Here is a 19,293-nt window from a genome sequence, read left to right on the forward strand (position 1 = left end):
CGACCGTGAGACAGCGAGGTGTCGACGCCGAAATCGATGAAAGTCGGTCGATAGCACGTAGCGTGGTGACGACGACGTTTCCTTTTTCTCTTTTCGAGGGACGAAGACGACGAGAAAACTAAATATACGGCGGCGAATCGTCGACGAACGATCGACGAAAGCATAAACCTCGCTTATCCATTCCGCTGGTTCGCTTATCGGTCGCGTACGGTTCGTTGCACGGAACGTACGCGGCAATGTAACAACGATGAACGACAACGGACAAGCGAGAAACGAAAAACGAAATACACACGACGACGACGAACAACGACGAAGGAACGCGCTCGTCGTCCGTTTCGCGTCGGCGGTTGGCGTATCGCGGAAATCGTCCCGTCGATTCTTCGACGTTGAGATCAAATTACGTGGAGGCTAACAATTTGGCAGCCGCGGTAACGTGATGTTGATGATGATAGGGCGCTTCCTGGCTCCCGTAGTACGTTTGCTGTTGATGCTCGCTGGTCGCCACCCCCAGTTGATGAGGATGCTGGTAATACGAGGAGTACGGTTGACCGACAATGCCGTCGCAACTACGCGGTTCGGTTTTCACCGTAGCTACGCTTCCGGTCGCCAATAGAGACGTGTGTCCGAGGTAGACCGGTCTGTCCGACGAACTGGACGCGCCACCGGCGGTCGACTTGGACACCTCGATTTGATGCTGCTGCTGTTGTTGTTGCTGTTGTTGTTGTTGTTGCTGCTGCTGCTGCTGTTGCTGTTGGCTACCCTTCAATTCTGTGGATGGCAGAAAGATCGCCGTGTGGAAAACGAACGAATGGCGGAAAGGATCGCGAGGACAGTGGATTCCGTGCTTACCCGTGGACGGAGAAGAAGCGGCCGAGACGGCGGTAGTATCGTGATCCACCGTGGACGATCTGGCGTTCGATTCGGGCGTCTTCTTCGGTTTTCGTTTTCGCGTCTGAATACCGTCTTTTCGCATCGCGAGAGGTCTGTTGACGCCGTGTAGCTTAAAGTAGAGACCGCAAGCGTTGCAAACAGGTTCGCCTTCGTTGTTGCGCCTCCAGAGAGTGGTGGTGCGGGTACCGCAATTCGTGCAGCACAAACCCAATCGCCTGGTGGCTGTCTGAAATCAACGAGCGACATCCGCACGGGTTCGTGGTTCGTAGACGGCCCGCAATCTACGGCGAACCAAAACGCGATCGACGCAACGACAGGGTTGCTTTCCGTCATCCACTTACCAGACGTTTGGACGGTTTTATCAACGGTCTGTTCATTCCGTTCATCTTGTGATAGAGTCCGCACGCGTTGCACAGATAATGCCCGGTGCCGTCCCTCCTCCAAAGTGGCGTCGATATAGCTCCGCAATTAACGCACTCGCGACCCTCGCCGAATTGAAAATCCATCGCGGTGTCTGAAACAATCGAGGAACGCCGGTTTTTTCGCAGATGGGTGAACGCGCGCGGCTTTATCTCCATCGTCCCACCCCCCTCCCACAGGAGGTCGTCGACGTTGCCGAAAATGTGGCGAGAAATTGCTCCACCACTTTTATACGTACTTTTATCGGATATGGAAGAGGAGCGGCGCGACGCCGCGCCGCCGTCGAGTAGCCGAAAAAACGATATACGTATGTAAGTATGTAAGTACTGGCGCGGAAGAGGAACACGCCACGCACCGTGTGCATCGGCGGTGGAACACTCGACCGCGAGAATTCGTTTGAAAGAAGCCGCTATCGCTCGTTCGACGCAGATGGCCCACCACCGCCGGCATCACCACCGACGTCGTCGCTGCCGTCGCAGTCGTTGCCGTCGTCGTCGTCGTCGTCGATGCGTGGCGGTGCGCGTTCATCGACCAGGAGAGAGAAGCTTTTTTCCTCTTATCGTGCACGCATCCGTCGCGTCGCACTCCGCCGCTTTTCCTTCGCTCCATCTACGTGGTCTGGTTAACGTCCAGCGTCTCCTAGCGTTTTTGGCGATCTGGCGCATCGGATCGGCGGCACGCAGCGACATGCAACGACGAGGGAACCGAGGATCGCGAACGTTCGACGAGAGGGCGGATGACGGAGGAATCGATGGGGGATGAAATGATACGAACCGTAGGGAGAGGCCCGTTGAAATCCAGCTCCATCGTAGGCTCGCCAGGAGGACATCATGGCGACGTTTTGGGCGTAAAAGGGGGCGGCCGCGGCGAGGCTCGAATGAGGGTGTCCGGTGTGCGGATGGGCCGCGTGCGGATGCGGATGAGGGTGCGCGTGGCCAGAATGCGGACCCATGGCGACGGCGGCAGCCGCAGCCGCGGCCGCGGATCCGCTCGCGTGGCCAGCGAGCGCGTGGTGCGCGGCGTACGTCTCCACGCCATGCTGCCACGAGGCCGCGGTCTTCTCCCTTTCGTATCCAAGGAAATGTCGTGGTGCGTTAGCCAGGATAGATAGGAATCGAACGATGGCGATCGGTCGCCAGCGGGCACTTACCAAGCTGGCGAGCCAGAACCGGGGAACGAGTGATACTGAGCCGCCGCCGCAGCGGCTGCCGCGGCTGTCGCCGCCGACGGGATCGTCGGCCTGGAAGATGGTACGTAGACGGGCGCCTGAAGCTGCTGGCCGTGTTGCTGTTGCTGCTGTTGTTGTTGCTGAGACTGCTGTTGGTAGTCGGAACTCGCGCCGTAACCGCTGCTTCCGCCCCCGTGGAACATCCTCCCCGAGAGCTAACACCACGGCATCTGTTCGACAGAAGAAAGCCCGGCGATTACTCGGTAGGTCGAACGATTCGTGGCGCGCACGTACGATCTGGCACCCCGTGCGGAGCGACGAGAACGAAAAACGGAGGGGGTTCGCCATAGTGGCGGCCACGGAGAGAGATCGCGCGATTCGATCGACGAAAAGTTCGTTCGTTCGCCCGTTCGTTCGTTCGTTCGTCCGTTCGTTTGCTCGTTCGTTCGTTCGTTCGTTCGTTCGTTCGTTCGTCCGGGTGGGACGACCGGCTGGTCGCAGGGCGCGGTAGGGGTCCGAGGGGATAAGGGCAGAGGGGGTAGAAGAGCCAGGGGACGTCTCGGGGGCGGGAAGGACAGAGGGTGCGAGAAGGAGGCGCGCGCGCGCGCGAGGAAGGCAGCCGCGGACCTAGGAGCCCTCGCCGACGAACGGACCCGTGTGCGTGACCGTGTGCAGAGAGCAAGAGAAACGCCGCGAAACACAGACGAAGGGGGATGGAGATGCAGAGCGAGACGGAGAGCGGCGCGCAGCCGCGTCTCCACCTTCGAGGCGCGACTCCGCTCCGACCGTAGAATCGGAGATACGGGATAGCGGCCATCGCGGCCACGAATAAGATCCGTGTAGGCGGGACCAAAGCTCCGCCGCTTTCGCGCGTACGCGATTCCGCGAACGCGTTCTCGTCTCCGCGAACAGACTCGCCACCTCACGCTCCAAACTGTTTCTCCGTTTTTTCCATTTCTTTCGTTTTCCTGTTTTTACGCGCTTCTTTCCCTGCCGATTCTATCCGATCCGAAGGGACGACTCGGTCTAGCGAGCGTGACACGGTCGGATCGCGTCGAGTCAAGCACCGATTCGAATCGCTTGCGAGCGATTCAACGAGAGCATTCGCTGTAGGCGGTCGAGTCGAACGAAAATCCGATTCTATCTTTTTACTACCGTCCAGTTTGTCTCTCTCTCTCTCTCTCGTCTCGTCTGCTTTTCGTTTTGCGATTTTCTAGTCGTCCCAGAAAACGCGCACGTCGAAGAAACCGAGAAAAAGCCGAGCCGCCGCCGGTTCGTGGTACCGATCGTGGGGATTTACGAGCGTCGCTTATCGGCCGCGAAATGCGCCGGTTTATCGACAGCACGACCCATCGCCGATAAGTATCGCGCTTTGGTCGCTTCGACGAGGCGAGTTACGCGCGCGAATACGTCGCCGTATCGGCGCAATCGTCGCGATCCCGTTTTCTCGAGAGAATTTTAAACACGAGCGTTCGCTATCGTTTCCGTGGATTTTCCGGGCGCGGGCCGTTCCGATGCGACGGGAAGCCTTCGCGGCGAAGGGCTTTAATGAGAACCGGTTAGAAGTCTAATCGTGTTTCGACGGTGGAGCGGCGGTGGAACGGCGCCGGAACGAGCAGGCATCTGGCGCCAGGCCGAACTTTGCGTTTTCAAGGCGAAAGGGACCGCGCGAGATCTCGGGGAGGAACGACCACGAGCTACCGAGACTATCGCGCGGTCGCGCGTCCAAACGATAGACACGGATCCGCGCGTCCTCGAGCGAGTCGTTAAAAGGAGCGTGAAAGACTGGAGCGACGGTTCGGATGACCGGCCCCGAACCTCGACTCGCCGATACCATGCGACACGCTAATGGGAATAACGTTCTTCGTCCACCTTTTCGGTTTTTTCCTTTCCTTTTCCTCTTTTTTTCTTTTTTTTTTCCTCCAGTCGGACCGCGCGACTCGTCGTCTCGTCTCGGCTCGACTCAGCTCCACTCGGCTCGAGCTCGATTCCCCCCGTCCAAGCCCTTGCTCCCCTCGCTTCGTCTCCGTTTCTCTAGCGGCAGCCACCGAACGAGAGACGAGAGACGACGAACGAAACGAAAGTACACGTATCGATTCTCTACGAGCCCGATTAATCGCTTCGAACGCCTACCGGTTCTCTGTTTCTCGACCTGACTCGAACGAGAGCCGTCGTTCCGCCTCTCACGAAATCAACGCGCACCGAAAAACGTTGAAAGGTTTTCTCGCTCTCGAAGACGAAAGCCGGCGGCCGAACGGAGCCGAGCCGGAGCCGAGCCGATTCGATACGCGAAAAGGTAACTCTCACGGGACGAGAGTCGGACGAGTTTGAATCGAGAAGCAAAGTCAAAGTCCGATCCGTCGCTGAGTGTCGCCGGATGGGCCGATCGTTTGGTGCCAAGGCGCCACGGCGCCGACCGCGTAGAAGGGTTTCCTTGTAACCACGTCGTAGCAACGCGACTCACACTCTCGCACGCTTCTGTCTCGCCGCGCTCTTCGTCGTCTCCTTCCATCCATTCGTCGTCGGCTACTTTGTCCTTCCGATTCCGATTCGCGGCAACGCTTCTCGCTCGATCGGGCTCGCGTTACCTTCCATTCGCGTACGATTTCCGCAATTTCCCTCTCTCTCTCTCTCTATCTATCTATCTATCTATCTTTCTCTATCTGACGATCCACCTAGATACGAACGATACCTAGATACCGAACGACGAGAGCATCTAAACGCCGGGAAGCGTGTTAAAATTCTTTTCTCCTGTCGATCTGGCGATCTGCTATCTTTAAGAACTAAAGGCGAAACGATGGAAGAATGGGACGGGGAACGGAAGAAACGGCGCTCCGGTGTGAACGCCCCTTTCCGTAACCCGATACCGAAGATGCAAACGAGAGATAAGATTCCTCGGAAATTGCGCACCGGTCCAGTTTCGGCACGCGCCTCTCACAGCCTGCCCGCCCTCCCTGCCGCATGGTTTCATTGACAGGCACGCGAGCTTCGCAGCGTTCCGGAATTTCTACGAGATTCGCTACTACGTTTCCGTCCGTTATTCTTCGTCCGTCACTAGTTTCGTCCACGTTCTTCCCTTCCTTTCTCGTTGTCGTGCCAAGTCGACGACGTAGAAGCAGGTAGGTTCGCGGTTGGGAACTCTTACCGTTGCTCGGATCTGTAGCTTCGAGCCGAACTCGAGTACTCGGATAGCCACTCGATCGAGATCCGAATATTCGGACCACGTTCGCGCCATTTAGATTCCCGGTATAGTCGTTTTTCTTTCAGGAATCTACTTGCTCGTCAACGAGATTCCGCCGTATCGATAGATTCGATGAAAGTTTGTCTCTGCGGTGTGCGTTCAGACGCAGGCGAGAGGAAAGCTTCGTACGTACTTGAGTAATCGTGAGAAATAGAGGGGAATCCGGATACTCGAGTACTGGTACTCGTATCCGGTTCTTGAACGAGAGTTCGGGTATTAACGAGTACCGCGAGTACTCTCGGATACCCGGCTAAGAGCTCTAATTCACGTAGCTACCTACACGGCCGGGTGAATCGCGTACGGTTTGGCCGCGTCGGCCGTTGGCATAAATCCTTGACGAATTTCATTTACTCGCGCTTGTGCCTCGACGAGCGTGACGCCAAACCGGGCCGCGTGAACAGCGCGAACGGAAAAAGATAGGTGGAAAAAGGAGCGAGTTGGAAGGAGGAAGAAAGAGGGAAAGAACGTGCATGTGGCTGTGCCTGTGTACGTGCGTGAGTGGGAACGGCTGGTGAGACAAACGGGGCTATGGGGGAACCGAGGAAAGAGCAGAGAAAGGAGGACGGATTCGTTACCTGACCTGCGAGAATTTCTGCTACTCGTCGTATCATCGTCGTCGCCGTCTTACGGAAAAATTCGCTACGCGTACACCGCGGAGAAACCGACGTAAAACTCGATACGCGGCGACCAACGCACTGCCTACGATAACGCGGATAACTCTTGATTTCTATATCCGGCGATCGAGTAACGTTGCGAGCTCGAACGAATCCGCCTATAAACAAACGCGTTAAAAGAAATGTCAGCAACGCCGGCCGCTCGACCGACCGAACGAACCGAAAGATAGGTGCATCCGGGACACGGACGTACGCGCCAACCATCCAGCCGACTCGCCGAAGCTGGGTCGTTGAGACGACCTATTTTTCCACCACCGTTTCACCGTTCGCGATAAAAACTCGAGCGGAGAAGACCACTTCCGAACGCTAGGTTCGCGCGGCCATATTCCTGATAAGCGAGCCGAGGGGGGCCGTAGGAAATTCCTCGAATAGTTTCCCAACGTGACCGGTTCGAGCACCGGCCGTCGCTTCCACCGCGAACATCGATTCCACCCGATCGTCCATCGAGTATCGACTCTGCCGTTTCTTACGAAGAAAGATCGCGTCGATCGCCATCGAAGAGGATAGAATCGGGGCAAAGGACGAAGAACGATTCGCGACGCCGATCCGATCCACCCGACTTTCCCCGTTGACGCGTCCATGATCGTTTTCCTCGACGTTCTCCTCGAACAGGCGTATCGCGAGAAGCATTTTCGTCGCACGAGCCGAAAACATTGCGCGTCATCCATTTCATCCTGTTTCCGATTAATCGCCATCGGAGAACGACGAACAACGATATCTTCGTTTGTACAACACGGTTCTTACCTACAACGTGTACCTTTAAGATAATTCCGATCTCGACTTTGCAGCATTAGAAAATAGAAGAAAGCTTCGATTGGCTATTTCCATGGCTATTTGTACGTAGATCGTTTAACGATCTCGTAGACTGCTCCCATATCGCGGAGAGTTTCAAAGCGATTGTTCCAGTGAGAAATTTTCTATGTTCAACCGCGTAACGCCGATTGCCAGGTTGCTCGCCGCGCCGACATAAATCGTATCTCCATTAATATTAATAATGTACCCTCCGCGATCGATATATCCTTTGAATCTTTTTCTACTATCAGAAAGTCGTTATATCGTGTCTCGTTGTAGCTTTAATTGCGAGCGCAACGTTTACTTTTATACGTAAATACATATATTAACTTTATTTATATAACACCAATGTGTTATTTTAAAACCACGTTACGTTCGAGCAGCATCGTTTCCTTTGACGAAGATCGATAGTGGCAAGTATCGCCATGTTTCATCGCTATTTATCCCAGGAACATCGACGATGGTCACCGGGTTAACTCGGTGTACAGAGACTCGCGAGAGGCTCTCGACTCGATAAATCGTGTTGTTCTAATTCGTAAAGCTAGCCACGCAAGCGTCGTTGCCTGGACGCAGCTGCCAGCTACCTCCGAAATCGTCACCTTGTCGTGAAATTCGACCATCGTCTTTCTAAATCGTCGAAGGTTCGCTTCGGCCGTTCCACGAGGATCTCGTCTCTTCTCTCTCGCCGTCTTTATCAACGACGCGTGAAAATTTTTCCGACATGGCAGGTTTTTATTATCCGCCGATGATTTAAAAGTTTACAACAGCGTGGAATCCTTAATCGTTGCCTGATATATTCGAAGCGATCTGTTTCGACTTCATGAATGGAGTGTTGAAAACACGTTGCCGTTTAATATCTCGAAATGTCATGTTACGCGTTTCACGCGGAAAAAAAGCAGTACTTGATTTCATCTACTCCGTATAAACGATACGCCGTTGGATAAACGAGAAACAACAACCGATTTAGGCATTGCGCTCTCCTTCTCGTTATCTTCTGTCGTATTACGTATTTATTATTCTACATCAATGATCTAACCGTTGAATCTGCTCATGCTAATAACGCGTTACTATACGCTGGCGACCTTACGCTGTATCTAAAAGTCGAACATTCGCATAACTCGCAAATCCGCGATTTAACTATATTAGCAAACTCGTGTTGTCTAAATGATCTAAAACTAAATATACCGCGATGCCATATAACGCGGGTTGCTCGTAAACGTTACACGTGCCATTTCCTCCGTGCTATCGACAACGTCCCTTTTCCGATTATATCGGAGAAGCTTGTGATCTAAGAGTTACATGTAAATTCGTATAGGTATATCGATCGCATGATTAACAAGGCGTACGAATGTCCGAGCTTTGTGAAACTCGTTTCACGCTCCATCTTTCACAGGCCAAAAGCTTTAGAAACGTTATAGTTGGGCCTACGTTAGAGTACGCATGCATAATCTGGACCGCCCACCGAGATAAATATACATAAAACAAACTGAGTCGGTACAACGCGAGTTTCTCAGCCTTTTTATCGTTTAAGATGGAAATTCCTATGTTAAAAAACCACCATAGTTACCGGCTTATTGAAAGCTCTCTTCACCCACCTTCTCTGCAACAACGAACACGCGTCAACGATATTATCCTTCTGTTTATACTTTTCAACGAAAAGATTAAGTATCTCTATATACTACGTCTAATACGACTCGACGACGGCCTTTCCACATCTTTTCGCTCCTTTCCACTTTTCCCCCTCAACGTTGCCACCGAACTAACTGACTTTGCAACGATCCTCTCCGCACAACGTGACTTTTTCTTCCGGATCTGTCAAACCATCGAAACTTCCATTCGATGTACGCGTCGTTGACTTTAACTCGTACCAGCCACTACACTTATTTCACTGTTTTTATACATTCTTTCTAACAACACGATAGCGTGGTTCGTATCGATGATACGAGAAAGGATGCTGTAAAGATCACTGGATCCCATTATCGGACACGCCACGGATTTGAAAAATTGCTCTCGCTTTTAAAATACTGTACTCCTTTCTAGCTATATCACGTCTGGAATATACGTTTGAAGTACGTAATCGAATCACGTCAAATTGCTCGCGAGCGAGCAATACAAATTTCTAAGATACCGTCGCTTTCGAGATCAACGAACCGATGTACCAAAGCTCGCCGTAAAATATTCTTAAAACTTTGAACACGTTCACTTCGCACAGCGTAGAACCATAACGCACCCGACCTTAAAATTCCGGCTCGGCTTGTCGAGTGTCCAGAAATTCTTGCACATTTCGAATCACGCTCCTATGATATCCATTAGAAGAAGACGACTTCTTCGTGTCGCTTCGGATCGGCTTAGTTTAAGCAACATCGACTTTGCTCAACTACCAACGGCGAAATCGCCGCTCTTTTCCGTAAGCATCCGTAATCTCCTTCGAATCGTTCTTGTCAACTCGTAGGAAACTGAAAAAATCACAACACAAAGTCACTTTTGCCCTTCGGTTCATTCGGTAGTCTTGTACGCGGTGATAAAGGGCGCAATGCCCGTTAGATAAATAAATAGCTGTCGTTAAGCAGATCGTTGCTATATCAATGGCACGGTAGAGTGTCGTCAGACGTAACGCTTGTGGATCTAAATATTTTCATTCTGACAGGCGAAATCGAACTTGCTCTCTGGCTGGCAGTTTTCTCGGACGGCTAATTTAGCCTCTGGCTAACAGTCGTCGCCGATGCGTCGGCGAAGCGAGCGATCTTATCTTCCTTATCCTCTACATTTGTCGTTTAGCTGTGTTTTTCCATCTATATCGCGCCAAATTTATATCTTTCCCTCTTTGTTTCCCGTTTTCGTAAGTATCGGTAACTATCTGTCGTTGTAGATGCATTTGTTCTAGCGGGCTCATCCGCGTACGAACAAATAGATAAAAACAAAGGCCAGGTTTTCGCTCGTACATCGACCGATACGATCGATCTGTTAAAATCAAAGAAAATTACGGCGTATTGCGCGTAACTCATCAACGACGGTGCCCGCGATGGCCAAAGCGAAGCGGCCGTGTTGCAACGTGCAAGGGGTTGAAAGACGGAGGGCAGAGATAAGGTGATTTCCAGTAGGCGCAAGACGCGACGCAGAGATATAGTACAGTGAGTGAAAAGAATTGATCTCGTGCCAAGCCGCCTCTCATTTACTAATGCGTTACCAGTATAGATCAGGGGATGGCGTTGGAAAAGTGACGGTAATACGATCCGGTGTGCGTCGGCTTTTGCTGCGGTATTGCTCTTAGTTTGGTTCGACTCTTGACGCGAAAAGCGATTCTTATTATTATTCTCGTTAGTTCGTCCCTTCGTAAAGAGGATTTCGAGCAATTTTTTGAATCAACGTGATTCGCTAGCCATGGAAGCCGAATGAATTGGCACGAACGCGAGCGAGAAGGTTTTTTCTAGCAACGGAAGAGCGCGTTTAAGCGGATGCGCGTATCGCTTCTCGAAAAAAGCGAGCAATTTAAAGCGACCGTGGCAACCGGTACAACCGTCGCCTCTGAGTTTCCACGCGTTGCAAGTAAACGAGATCGCGATCGCGCTCGCATACGAAATATCGAGGCGAGCCCGTAAATATCAGAAGCGACGACCGTACACCCGCGTTTCCATGCGTCTACACGACCGTGCGCGCGCAAATCCAAAGAACGAAGCTCTTTCGTTCGCTAGCCGTGGAACGCGACTCGACTCCACTCCACTCCACTCCACTCGACTCGATTAGAATCCGAATCGAGTTTCGGTTCTCCTCTCTCTCTCTCTCTCTTTCTCTCTTCGATTCTCCGACTCGCGCGAACGCTACGCACGCCAGGATTCTCGCTTCTCGTGCAGACTCGTTGCAATTATCTTCTTCTTTCTACTCGGAAAACACCGTTGCGTTCGCGATCACGGCCACGTTTTAACGATATTTCGCGTTCCCCGTGGTTTTCCACGCAGGAGAACCGCCGTAGGAATAGGAAGAGGGAAAGAGAAAACAAAGAGCGAGAAGGAAAGGAAAAAAGGAGAAAGGGAGAAATGAAAAACGAGCGCGCGATCCGCGACACCCGGTTTGCCTACTTACGCCTACTTTAAAGTTTAGGCGGACGGCGAGTGGCGACGAAACTGCGTCTTCTGCCGAGGCCGAGGATTGCTAGCGTTGCAGCGAGATCCGACAGAAAGCAGCGGAAAAACGGAAAGCTACGTTTAATAACTGTGGCCACCGGGACTACCCGGGTACCGTTGATAAGAGACAAGAGCGGTTCTTCCCGGCGATTTAAATATTTATGAATTATAGAGTGGCTCGCCTTGTAGTTGGCGAATTTTTGTCAACGACTTTGAACCGGGAAGCGAGTAACTTCTCCCCTTCCTCTGCCGTCGTCTCTATTCATTGGCCGACTCTAAAGGAGATTTATGCGCGCAGCCTCGAGCGTCGAGAGAAAAGCACGCTCGCAGGCATTCGCGCGTTTCCAGCAACCAGTCGAAACACCCAACGAGAGACGCGACGGTCGCGAGCCGAAACGTCGTCGCGCGATCCATTTCCACTCGAGTTTTTACATTTGGGTCCGGCCAGCTCGTAAACGCGCCGCCGCACATCCCTCGTCCCCCGCGCGGACACCTGGATCGTCGGTTCGACTTCCGGTTTAAGCGTAGAACACGACTTTCCAATAAGGTCGTCGCCGATCTTCGGTCCCCGGATCCTCGGTATGTTTCCACCGTTTCGGGTGGCCGAGTTCAGGTACGAGAACGTTTCCGACCGAAACGCAACCTGCGGTTCCCTATCTTCGTTACGATATCTTTGCCTCTGCCTGTTGTCGTGTCTTCTTCGTCAGCCCGGTGGCTGGCGGCTGACCGTCGACGAACCCGGCTGACAGATGGGAAAATTCGAGCGGTTCCGCCATATCGCCGCGGTAGGTAGCATCGGTATCGATTTTGCCAAAGTGGCGACGCAGGGGGTGTGGATCGAACGTACGACCGCCATTTTACTCGGACCCACCATCGCGGTTTCTTTCTCTCTCTCTCTCTCTTTCTTTCTGGCCCTCGTTTCATCCCCAAATCTATTTTACGGAGAAACGACCGAGCGACCGGCCGGCCGTAGCAGTCCATTACGTTCGGCCGTCCTGTCGTTAGTTCCCCCATCAAACGAGAAAGCCCATCGATAGCAGGGGGTCGTCGGTTTATAGCCACCTCAACGCCATCGTCCGTACCTTTCGCGCTTTTCGTTTCGGGGAACTAGGCTCGTCTCTGTTCGCGATATTCTCCCTCGATCGCGATACCAACGATCTCGCCACGAGTCGGCTGTCGAGTAGCGTTTCGTCGAAATACCGAAATGCTCGCCGCCGCGTAGTCGCCAGAGGCGGCGAGTAGACGACTCGGGGATTCGGGCTAATTATAATATAAAACTTGCCGCGCCTTGTCGCCTTTCGTGTTCCTCCGCGATTCCTTTTCCTGTCCGTTTCCCTCGGGAACAAGGTTGCGCCGTTCGTCGCGGGCTCAGCCGTTCCCAACCGAAAGTCGCGTTCGGTCACGGTCGCTTGGAACGCGCGTCCTTCGCCACCGGCGATCGATCGATCTCGCGTCGAATCGACGTCCGTTGGCACGGCCGGCGGACGATCTCGAAGTGGCGAGACTCGCGAGTCGCGAGATCGCGTCGCGTGCCGCGAAATCGTAGCGATCGCGTCGAGGGGCGATCTCGGCTCCGGTTGAGAAGCACGGTCGGTGTATCGGCAGGCCGTTGTCTCTATACTCCTCGAGGGCGCTCGATCAACGCACCAACACTTTCACGGCCGAGCCCCGATCCGATGCACGCACGCACACGAGCACGTCGTCGACCAGCCGCCCGACCAGCCAGCCATCCGACCAGCCATCCAGCCAGTCGGCCCAACAGCCGCATAATACACGCGCCATAATACGCGCGCGTCGCATTAGACCTCGGTTAAACGCGGTTGAAAACTCTACGATCTGCCTGCTTCCCCGTACCCCCACCCCCTCGCCCCTCGACTGCCGTGATTCGCTCGGAGCGAGTCGCAGCGCGGGTCAGCGGTTTGCGGAAAAACGCCGCTACAGCGTTCGACGTACGTTTGCTGGTTCTGTCAACGGCAACGCGGTTGCGACGATTTTCCGCGATTCCGGTGGTCTCGAGATCGGCAGGTGAAACGTGGAGTGGAGGTCGGTTTTCGAAAAGAAGGAAAGTGGAAGAAGGAAGGAGAGAGAGAGAGTGAGAGAGAGAGAGAGGGGGGGGGGAAGGACGCGGCGGGCTAGCTTTTGAAAAGATCGCGCGTATCGGGTCTGAACGCGACGGAGAGGAATCGATCGCGCGCTAATTAACCGAGTCGATTATTCGGCTGGCATGCACCGTCTCGGACCGGTTCTACCGTTCTCGAGCGTATCCGGGAAGTTCCGTGTAAACGTTGCGATGGAATCGCACGAAGACACTTTGCTCCCGTTGCCGATCCCGTTCTCGCTCTCGGTTCGTCGCACGGCCGCGCCGTTCCGTGATCGGTCGTTTTACGTCCACCGGCGTAAATTCGCCAACGGATCGAAGGCGCGCTGACGCGTTCCCATGCGTGACACACCGGACCATGCTTGGCCGGCGAACGAGCCAGCCAGCACCTTTCGACTTTTTCGTGCACGCGATCTGGCGCGCGTGGTCGCCTCTCGCGACTCGTGGAACGTCGCGTGGAATCGAGATGGTGGAAGCGCAGAGGAGAGCGAAGGGCAAGAGAGGTTTCGTGCGAATCGGTCGGCCAGACGGCTGCCGGCCGAGACCGGTAGCAGGAACGGACGCTGCGGGACGCGCGTACGCGCGATCCAATTATCCGGTCGGTCTCCGAGAGCAGATCGCGGTCGCGGTTATCATAAATCAAGATTAACGGTCGGGAAGATTTTCGCCGCCCAACCGGTCGTGAGTTTCGATTTTTCAACTCCGAATATCCGCGTGCCGTTCGGTTACATCGCGTCTCGTCGGTACGTTCGCGTGGCTTTCTAGCGGTCGCGTCACTAGGAAAACAAGGGAGAAAGGGAGAAGATAGAGGAGGAGGAGGAGGAGGAGGAGGAGGAGGAGGAGAGGAAAGCGGAGCAGAAAGAGAGCTATCGCGATCAACGTCGATGCGTTAACGGGTTAAACGTATTCGCGATTACGCGATAATTCACGATTTTTGCCGCAGCATCGGGTAAACTGGTTTCGCTCTCGCGGGAAAAGACCGACTTCCTGCTCGCGTCGATCCGACGCGCGACGCCAACGGATTCGCCGGTATCGATGATTTTCGAGCGGCGATCGAGCAAACGCGTTCGCGTCCGCGACTGCTCTAGCGCGCGCGCACGCATCGCCGACCAATCTCGAGCATAAACCGGTCACCGACCGGACTCGAACGAGTTACGATAAATCGTGAGTAACGGCCGCCGACCGGAGAGATTCGCTGCCGGGTTCGCGTTAATTTTCTGTTTGTTTTCTAATTAACTTTGAGAACGGTGGTCCGTCGTGGTTGGCACGACGATCGCGCGTGGCCCGCGTTCCACGTACGCCCCGTATGTACGCTCGTACACGCCCGAACTCGCGGCATCGGGCCGCGTGTTTCGATCGCCGTCGTCGGTGATATTTCGGCGATGCCGGCGGAAGTGGAAGCCGATGATCGCGAGGTCCAGCCTCTCTCGCACCGTCGATATGCATCGCGAGAGAGACGTCGCGATGTTCGCACGGTATTTACCGTTTCCGCGAGGAGTTTAAGGCGCGACCGCGTTTAAAGCGATATCTTTCGATGATCTTTCGAGTGGTCGAAACCGGTCAAGCACCGGATTCCGCCGTTGTATAGGTATCGATCCAAGGTATAACCGTGATCCGGCCGAATACATGGTCGGTACAGCGCGAGTAAGAAGATGCGCAGAAACGGCGCGACGATACCTTTTTACCTTTATCGTCCAATTAACGATAAGGATTCGTCGCGTTTATTCCAACCGGACCGGAATTGCCTCTACCAGACCGAGACGTTACGATTATTGTCCGGACCAGCTACGGCTACGATTTTATCGCGCTCTCTCCTACGATCTTCCCCGATCGAGTTAATCCGCCGGTTGGTAGCGTGCGAGAACCGGCGATCGCCGCGCGTCTCGTTCCATTGCCGTTTTTTCCCCGTTTTCGATTCACCGCCGAGGAACACGGATCTGCGCGCGGCTCGTCGCGTGTCGATTTTTACCAAACTGTGTGCGACTCGTTGGTTCGTTGCACGGACCACGCTTCGTTTTACCGTTAATCGAGTTACGTAATCGCGATATATCGAAGCTAAGCACGCGAACCACGCGCCACGCCGTTCCTCGCGTTTCGCGTCTAACCGCGAAAGTCGTTTCTCGTCCTTGGCGTTTCGACCGAAGCGGTCGAAAGACGGAGCAGCCGTCCGTCCGATCGACGACGAACTTGCCAACGGCGAGGGTGCTCGCCGTATCTCTGGCAGCACGCCGACCGATACGCGTTTTATCGCATCGTAATTCCTTACGGCCGGTTTTAACTATCGCGAGTGTCCCGCGGAGGGAGCACTGGTGGGTGCTGCGCTGTTCTTCCGGTTCCCACCGATCCCCTCGTGCCTTCTCGTGCCCGTCTCGCTATCTATCCCTCGTTCTAGTCGGTCCGTCGCGGCCAGCTTCGATTTCGTTTCGATCTGGTTTTCCGTGCTGCGTATCGTGCACAACCACGCCAACCAGATCGTCGGAAAAGAAGGAGAGAAGCGGGACGGTTTAATCACGCGCAATCGCTAGGAGAAATGCCGCGTGTCTTTCGCGGTCGGACAGACCGAGAGAAGAGCGCAATTAGCGGCCGGCTATAATTTAAGCCGGTTCGATTAATGCATCTGCCGCGGCGCGGCGACGAGCTTGGGCCGCGCGCCACCCTTCCGAGATAGGCGAGGGACGGCGAGCGATCGTTGTCTAACCGTGGCGAGCATTTCGTCCGAGCTCTCACCGTGGTAATTAACGTTCGCGATATGTCGTCGTCGTCGTCGTCGTCGTCGTCGTCGCCTTCCTCCATTTCCTCGTCGACGTTGTTGTTGTCTCGCGGTCGAGAGGTTCGTTAAACCAGGTTCTCTCTTTCTTCTCGCTTCCCCTCCGTCTCGATTTCCCCACCCTCGCACAGCCTCGTGCGGCTTTCGAATTTTTCGTTTACACGGCGATTTCCTCTCGATACGAACGCCACCCGTCACCGTCACGCATCCCGCCGCCAAGCCACGGACACGAGCAGCCGTCGTCGATCGACGACGCGAATTCCATTCAAACTCGATCGCCACTCCGCTAATTACGCATGGTAATTAACGTCGCGATACGCACGATTCGCCGTTGACTTCGTTAAATCGCTCGCTTCTTCTCCTTTTTCGTCGGCGGCTCGTATCGTCGTTGTTTCGCGCACGATTCTTCGCCGCAATTTCTCCGTCCGTGCTCCGCCAAACACGCCGATTCGTCCGGTCTCTGCCTATGCGTTCGATCGTCGAGAATTCCGCCTCGCGACGGTGTTTCTTTTGCTCGTCGCGAGCTAGTTGGCTCAAAGTCGCGACAGCCTCGTTGTACAGTTATATCCCGGATCCAGGATCGAAAGCTTGGCGTGTGTGTGCGTGCGTGCGCGCGCGCGCGCCAAACCACTCGGAAGAAAGAAGAGGAGACGAAGGAAAAGGAAAAGAATAAGAAGAAGAAGAAGAAGAAACGGAGAAGGACGAGTACGAGAACCGAGAAAGACAGGAAAAAGGTGGCAAAGGATCGTTTATCCGGGAGTCGCGGCGCTCCGGCGTTATAAGCCGCGGCTGTGCGTGCGATCGCGCGAAGAAGGTGTTTGCATTGGCCTAGTGCCGAGCCGTTCGCGGCTTAAATTAATTACCTCGTCCTCCGACGTAACGGGTCTTTGGCCGATGCGCGCAACCTCGCTCGCCTCCTCGATCGCTCGATACCATTTTACCGGATTTTACCCCGTGCCGGTCGTCCTCTTCTCTACCGGCGACCGACTTTGCAAAGCGTCGACGAATTTCGACGACGCGCGCCATCGCCACGCGCGATCGTTGCGTTTTCCGTACGAGAGAGAAAATCGCGAAGACGGCGAACAGCGCGTCCCGTACGATCACCGAAAACGCGGCTGATAAATTAGGGGACTTTGCCTATTCGTGATTCTCGAACGAGTCGTGAGATCGTTGGAGATCTTATCGATCCGACGGCAGACAGCGTGGCAACGTCATTATTACGAGAACCCATGGCGATCGTTATCGATTCGTAAAAACATTAACGATCGTTTTACGATGCTCGATAAACACGACACTCGATAAACGCGTATCGTACCGAAAGCGAACGCCAATAAAAATATCTATTCGATACGCGGAATAGCTATTACGGTAAATTAAGCGTGCTTCGCGCGTTTCCCGATACGCTAACCCAGCTGTACGTACTGTTTACTCGCGTCCTTCGTCTACTCGCAGCCCAAACTTTTCATCTTTCCTCGTCTCGCGATTTTAGCTTCCACTTTCTTTTTCTTCTCCTCCTCCTCCTGTCTCTCTGTTGTCGTGGATACGTTTCACGCGCGGACTCGATTATCGGAAAACGTAGGATCGCTGGTCGTCTCGGTCGTACGTTGGAAGCGAACGAGCGGCACAGGTACTCGACGCGACGCGGCGCGCTCTTAATAGCCAGCCTCGAAAGGGTGGCTAGGAAAAAAAGACTGAACGGCGTGGTAACCGAGAAAGGTCTGCTTTCTTCGTGAACAAGACAAGGCGCCGGGCGACAACCAATTAGGCCTAAGAACCGGACGAGTGTTCTCGTAGGGAGACGCCGGCCGCCGGCCGCCGGCGCCGTTACATCCCTGGAAAAGCCACTCCAACCTCTGCTTCGGTCCCTTTGCGTCACGATCTTCTCTCGCGTCGTTCCTTCTCGAGTGCGACGCGACCAATTTAAGATTCCAGACCGTTCGAATCGTTCGACGATCGCGTCACACGCTGCCGCCTCTGCGCCTACGTACCGCGTGATTCTCCTCTTCGCGCGATATTTCTCGCCTAAATTTTCCACGAGCATAGTCGCGTTTCACTGGGCTAGAAACTGGTCGGATCGACGTATCTTGCCGCCGTTTCTACGGGAAATGGCCGTTCAGATAAAACCGCCGGGGAAAGAATGGCGGTGCCGGCATGGTCCGATGTATGGCGATAAACGCGCGACAACCTTTAGACGCAACGAGCGAGTTTATCGTACGGTCGTTTAACGCCTAGCGACCCGTTAAACGCTGTTCTCGAACGTTGAAAATTCGCCAGATTTTCGGCCGCCTACGTTTCGTTACACCATCGGTGTGCGCGCGACCAGGAAAATTCCTTTCGCCGATTTCGAATCGGTATCGCGGATGAACGCGCGCGGATCTTCCACTGGAACGAATCGAACGGATTCGCCGAGCAATCAGACCGAATCGAACGGAATACGAAAAGCGATACGCTCGTATCGCGCAGGATACCGCACGAACGTCGCACGATCTACCTCCATCGTCGTTATCGCTAATTAACGCCGATAACCAAAAGCGTACAGATAACCACCCGTATCCTTCCATTACGACGAACGCTTCCTCTTAGCCACGCACCGATTATCGCCACCGTGAACGAAAACGAACGCTCTCGTCTCTACGGAGACGTCGTCGTCCCGTCGTACGCGCAGTAATACGCACAGCTACTTACTCGTAATCAGCCGTCCAAACTAGACATCCTAGCGCACCGGGGCAAGGTCGAATCGGACGTCGATGAAACGTTTCCACGTGTCCTCCGTTTCCGCTTCCGTTTCCGCTTCTTCTTATCGTCGTCGTCGTCGTCGTCGTCGTTGGCCGCCTGTCAGCTGACAATCGTCCGTTGGATCTCACTACCGGCAAACTCCGTCGCCGACGAAGCGAAACTCGAGTCGCGTTTGCAATTCCACCGAGGAGGATGACGCGTTCCACGCGACCAGGATCATCGAGTCGACGAATCACGGCACCGCGATAGCGAGCGACTCGCACGATGTATCGAGAAACGGTCACCGACGGCGGCGACTAGCGTCGACGAGAACCGTCGCGTGCGAGTACCTGGTCGACGCTCGCGGTCATTTCGAGAAATCGCGCGAAACGCGCTCTCTCTCTCT

The 19,293-nt window shown here is 54.3% G+C and overlaps 1 protein-coding gene across 3 annotated transcripts; it reads right to left on the bottom strand.

The window, feature by feature from the left end:
* Positions 1 to 6: 6 nt before the first annotated feature.
* Positions 7 to 19,293, bottom strand: LOC132908887 (GATA-binding factor A-like). 3 transcript variants are annotated; one of them, XM_060963300.1, is made up of 6 exons: positions 18,858 to 19,293; positions 2,462 to 2,709; positions 2,086 to 2,375; positions 1,233 to 1,405; positions 850 to 1,117; positions 7 to 768 (listed from the first exon to the last, which is right to left on the bottom strand). In XM_060963300.1, the coding sequence occupies exons 2-6, from the start codon at positions 2,680 to 2,682 to the stop codon at positions 398 to 400; spliced, it is 1,323 nt and encodes a 440-aa protein (XP_060819283.1). In that variant the 5' UTR covers positions 2,683 to 2,709; positions 18,858 to 19,293; the 3' UTR covers positions 7 to 397. The 3 variants fall into 3 exon arrangements, with proteins under 3 accessions (XP_060819283.1, XP_060819285.1, XP_060819286.1); XM_060963302.1 differs by lacking the exon at positions 18,858 to 19,293 and adding an exon at positions 9,422 to 9,556; XM_060963303.1 differs by lacking the exon at positions 18,858 to 19,293 and adding an exon at positions 4,944 to 5,143.

The sequence above is a fragment of the Bombus pascuorum genome, chromosome 7 (assembly GCF_905332965.1).
Source record: "Bombus pascuorum chromosome 7, iyBomPasc1.1, whole genome shotgun sequence".
Classification (NCBI taxonomy): Eukaryota; Metazoa; Arthropoda; class Insecta; order Hymenoptera; family Apidae; genus Bombus; species Bombus pascuorum.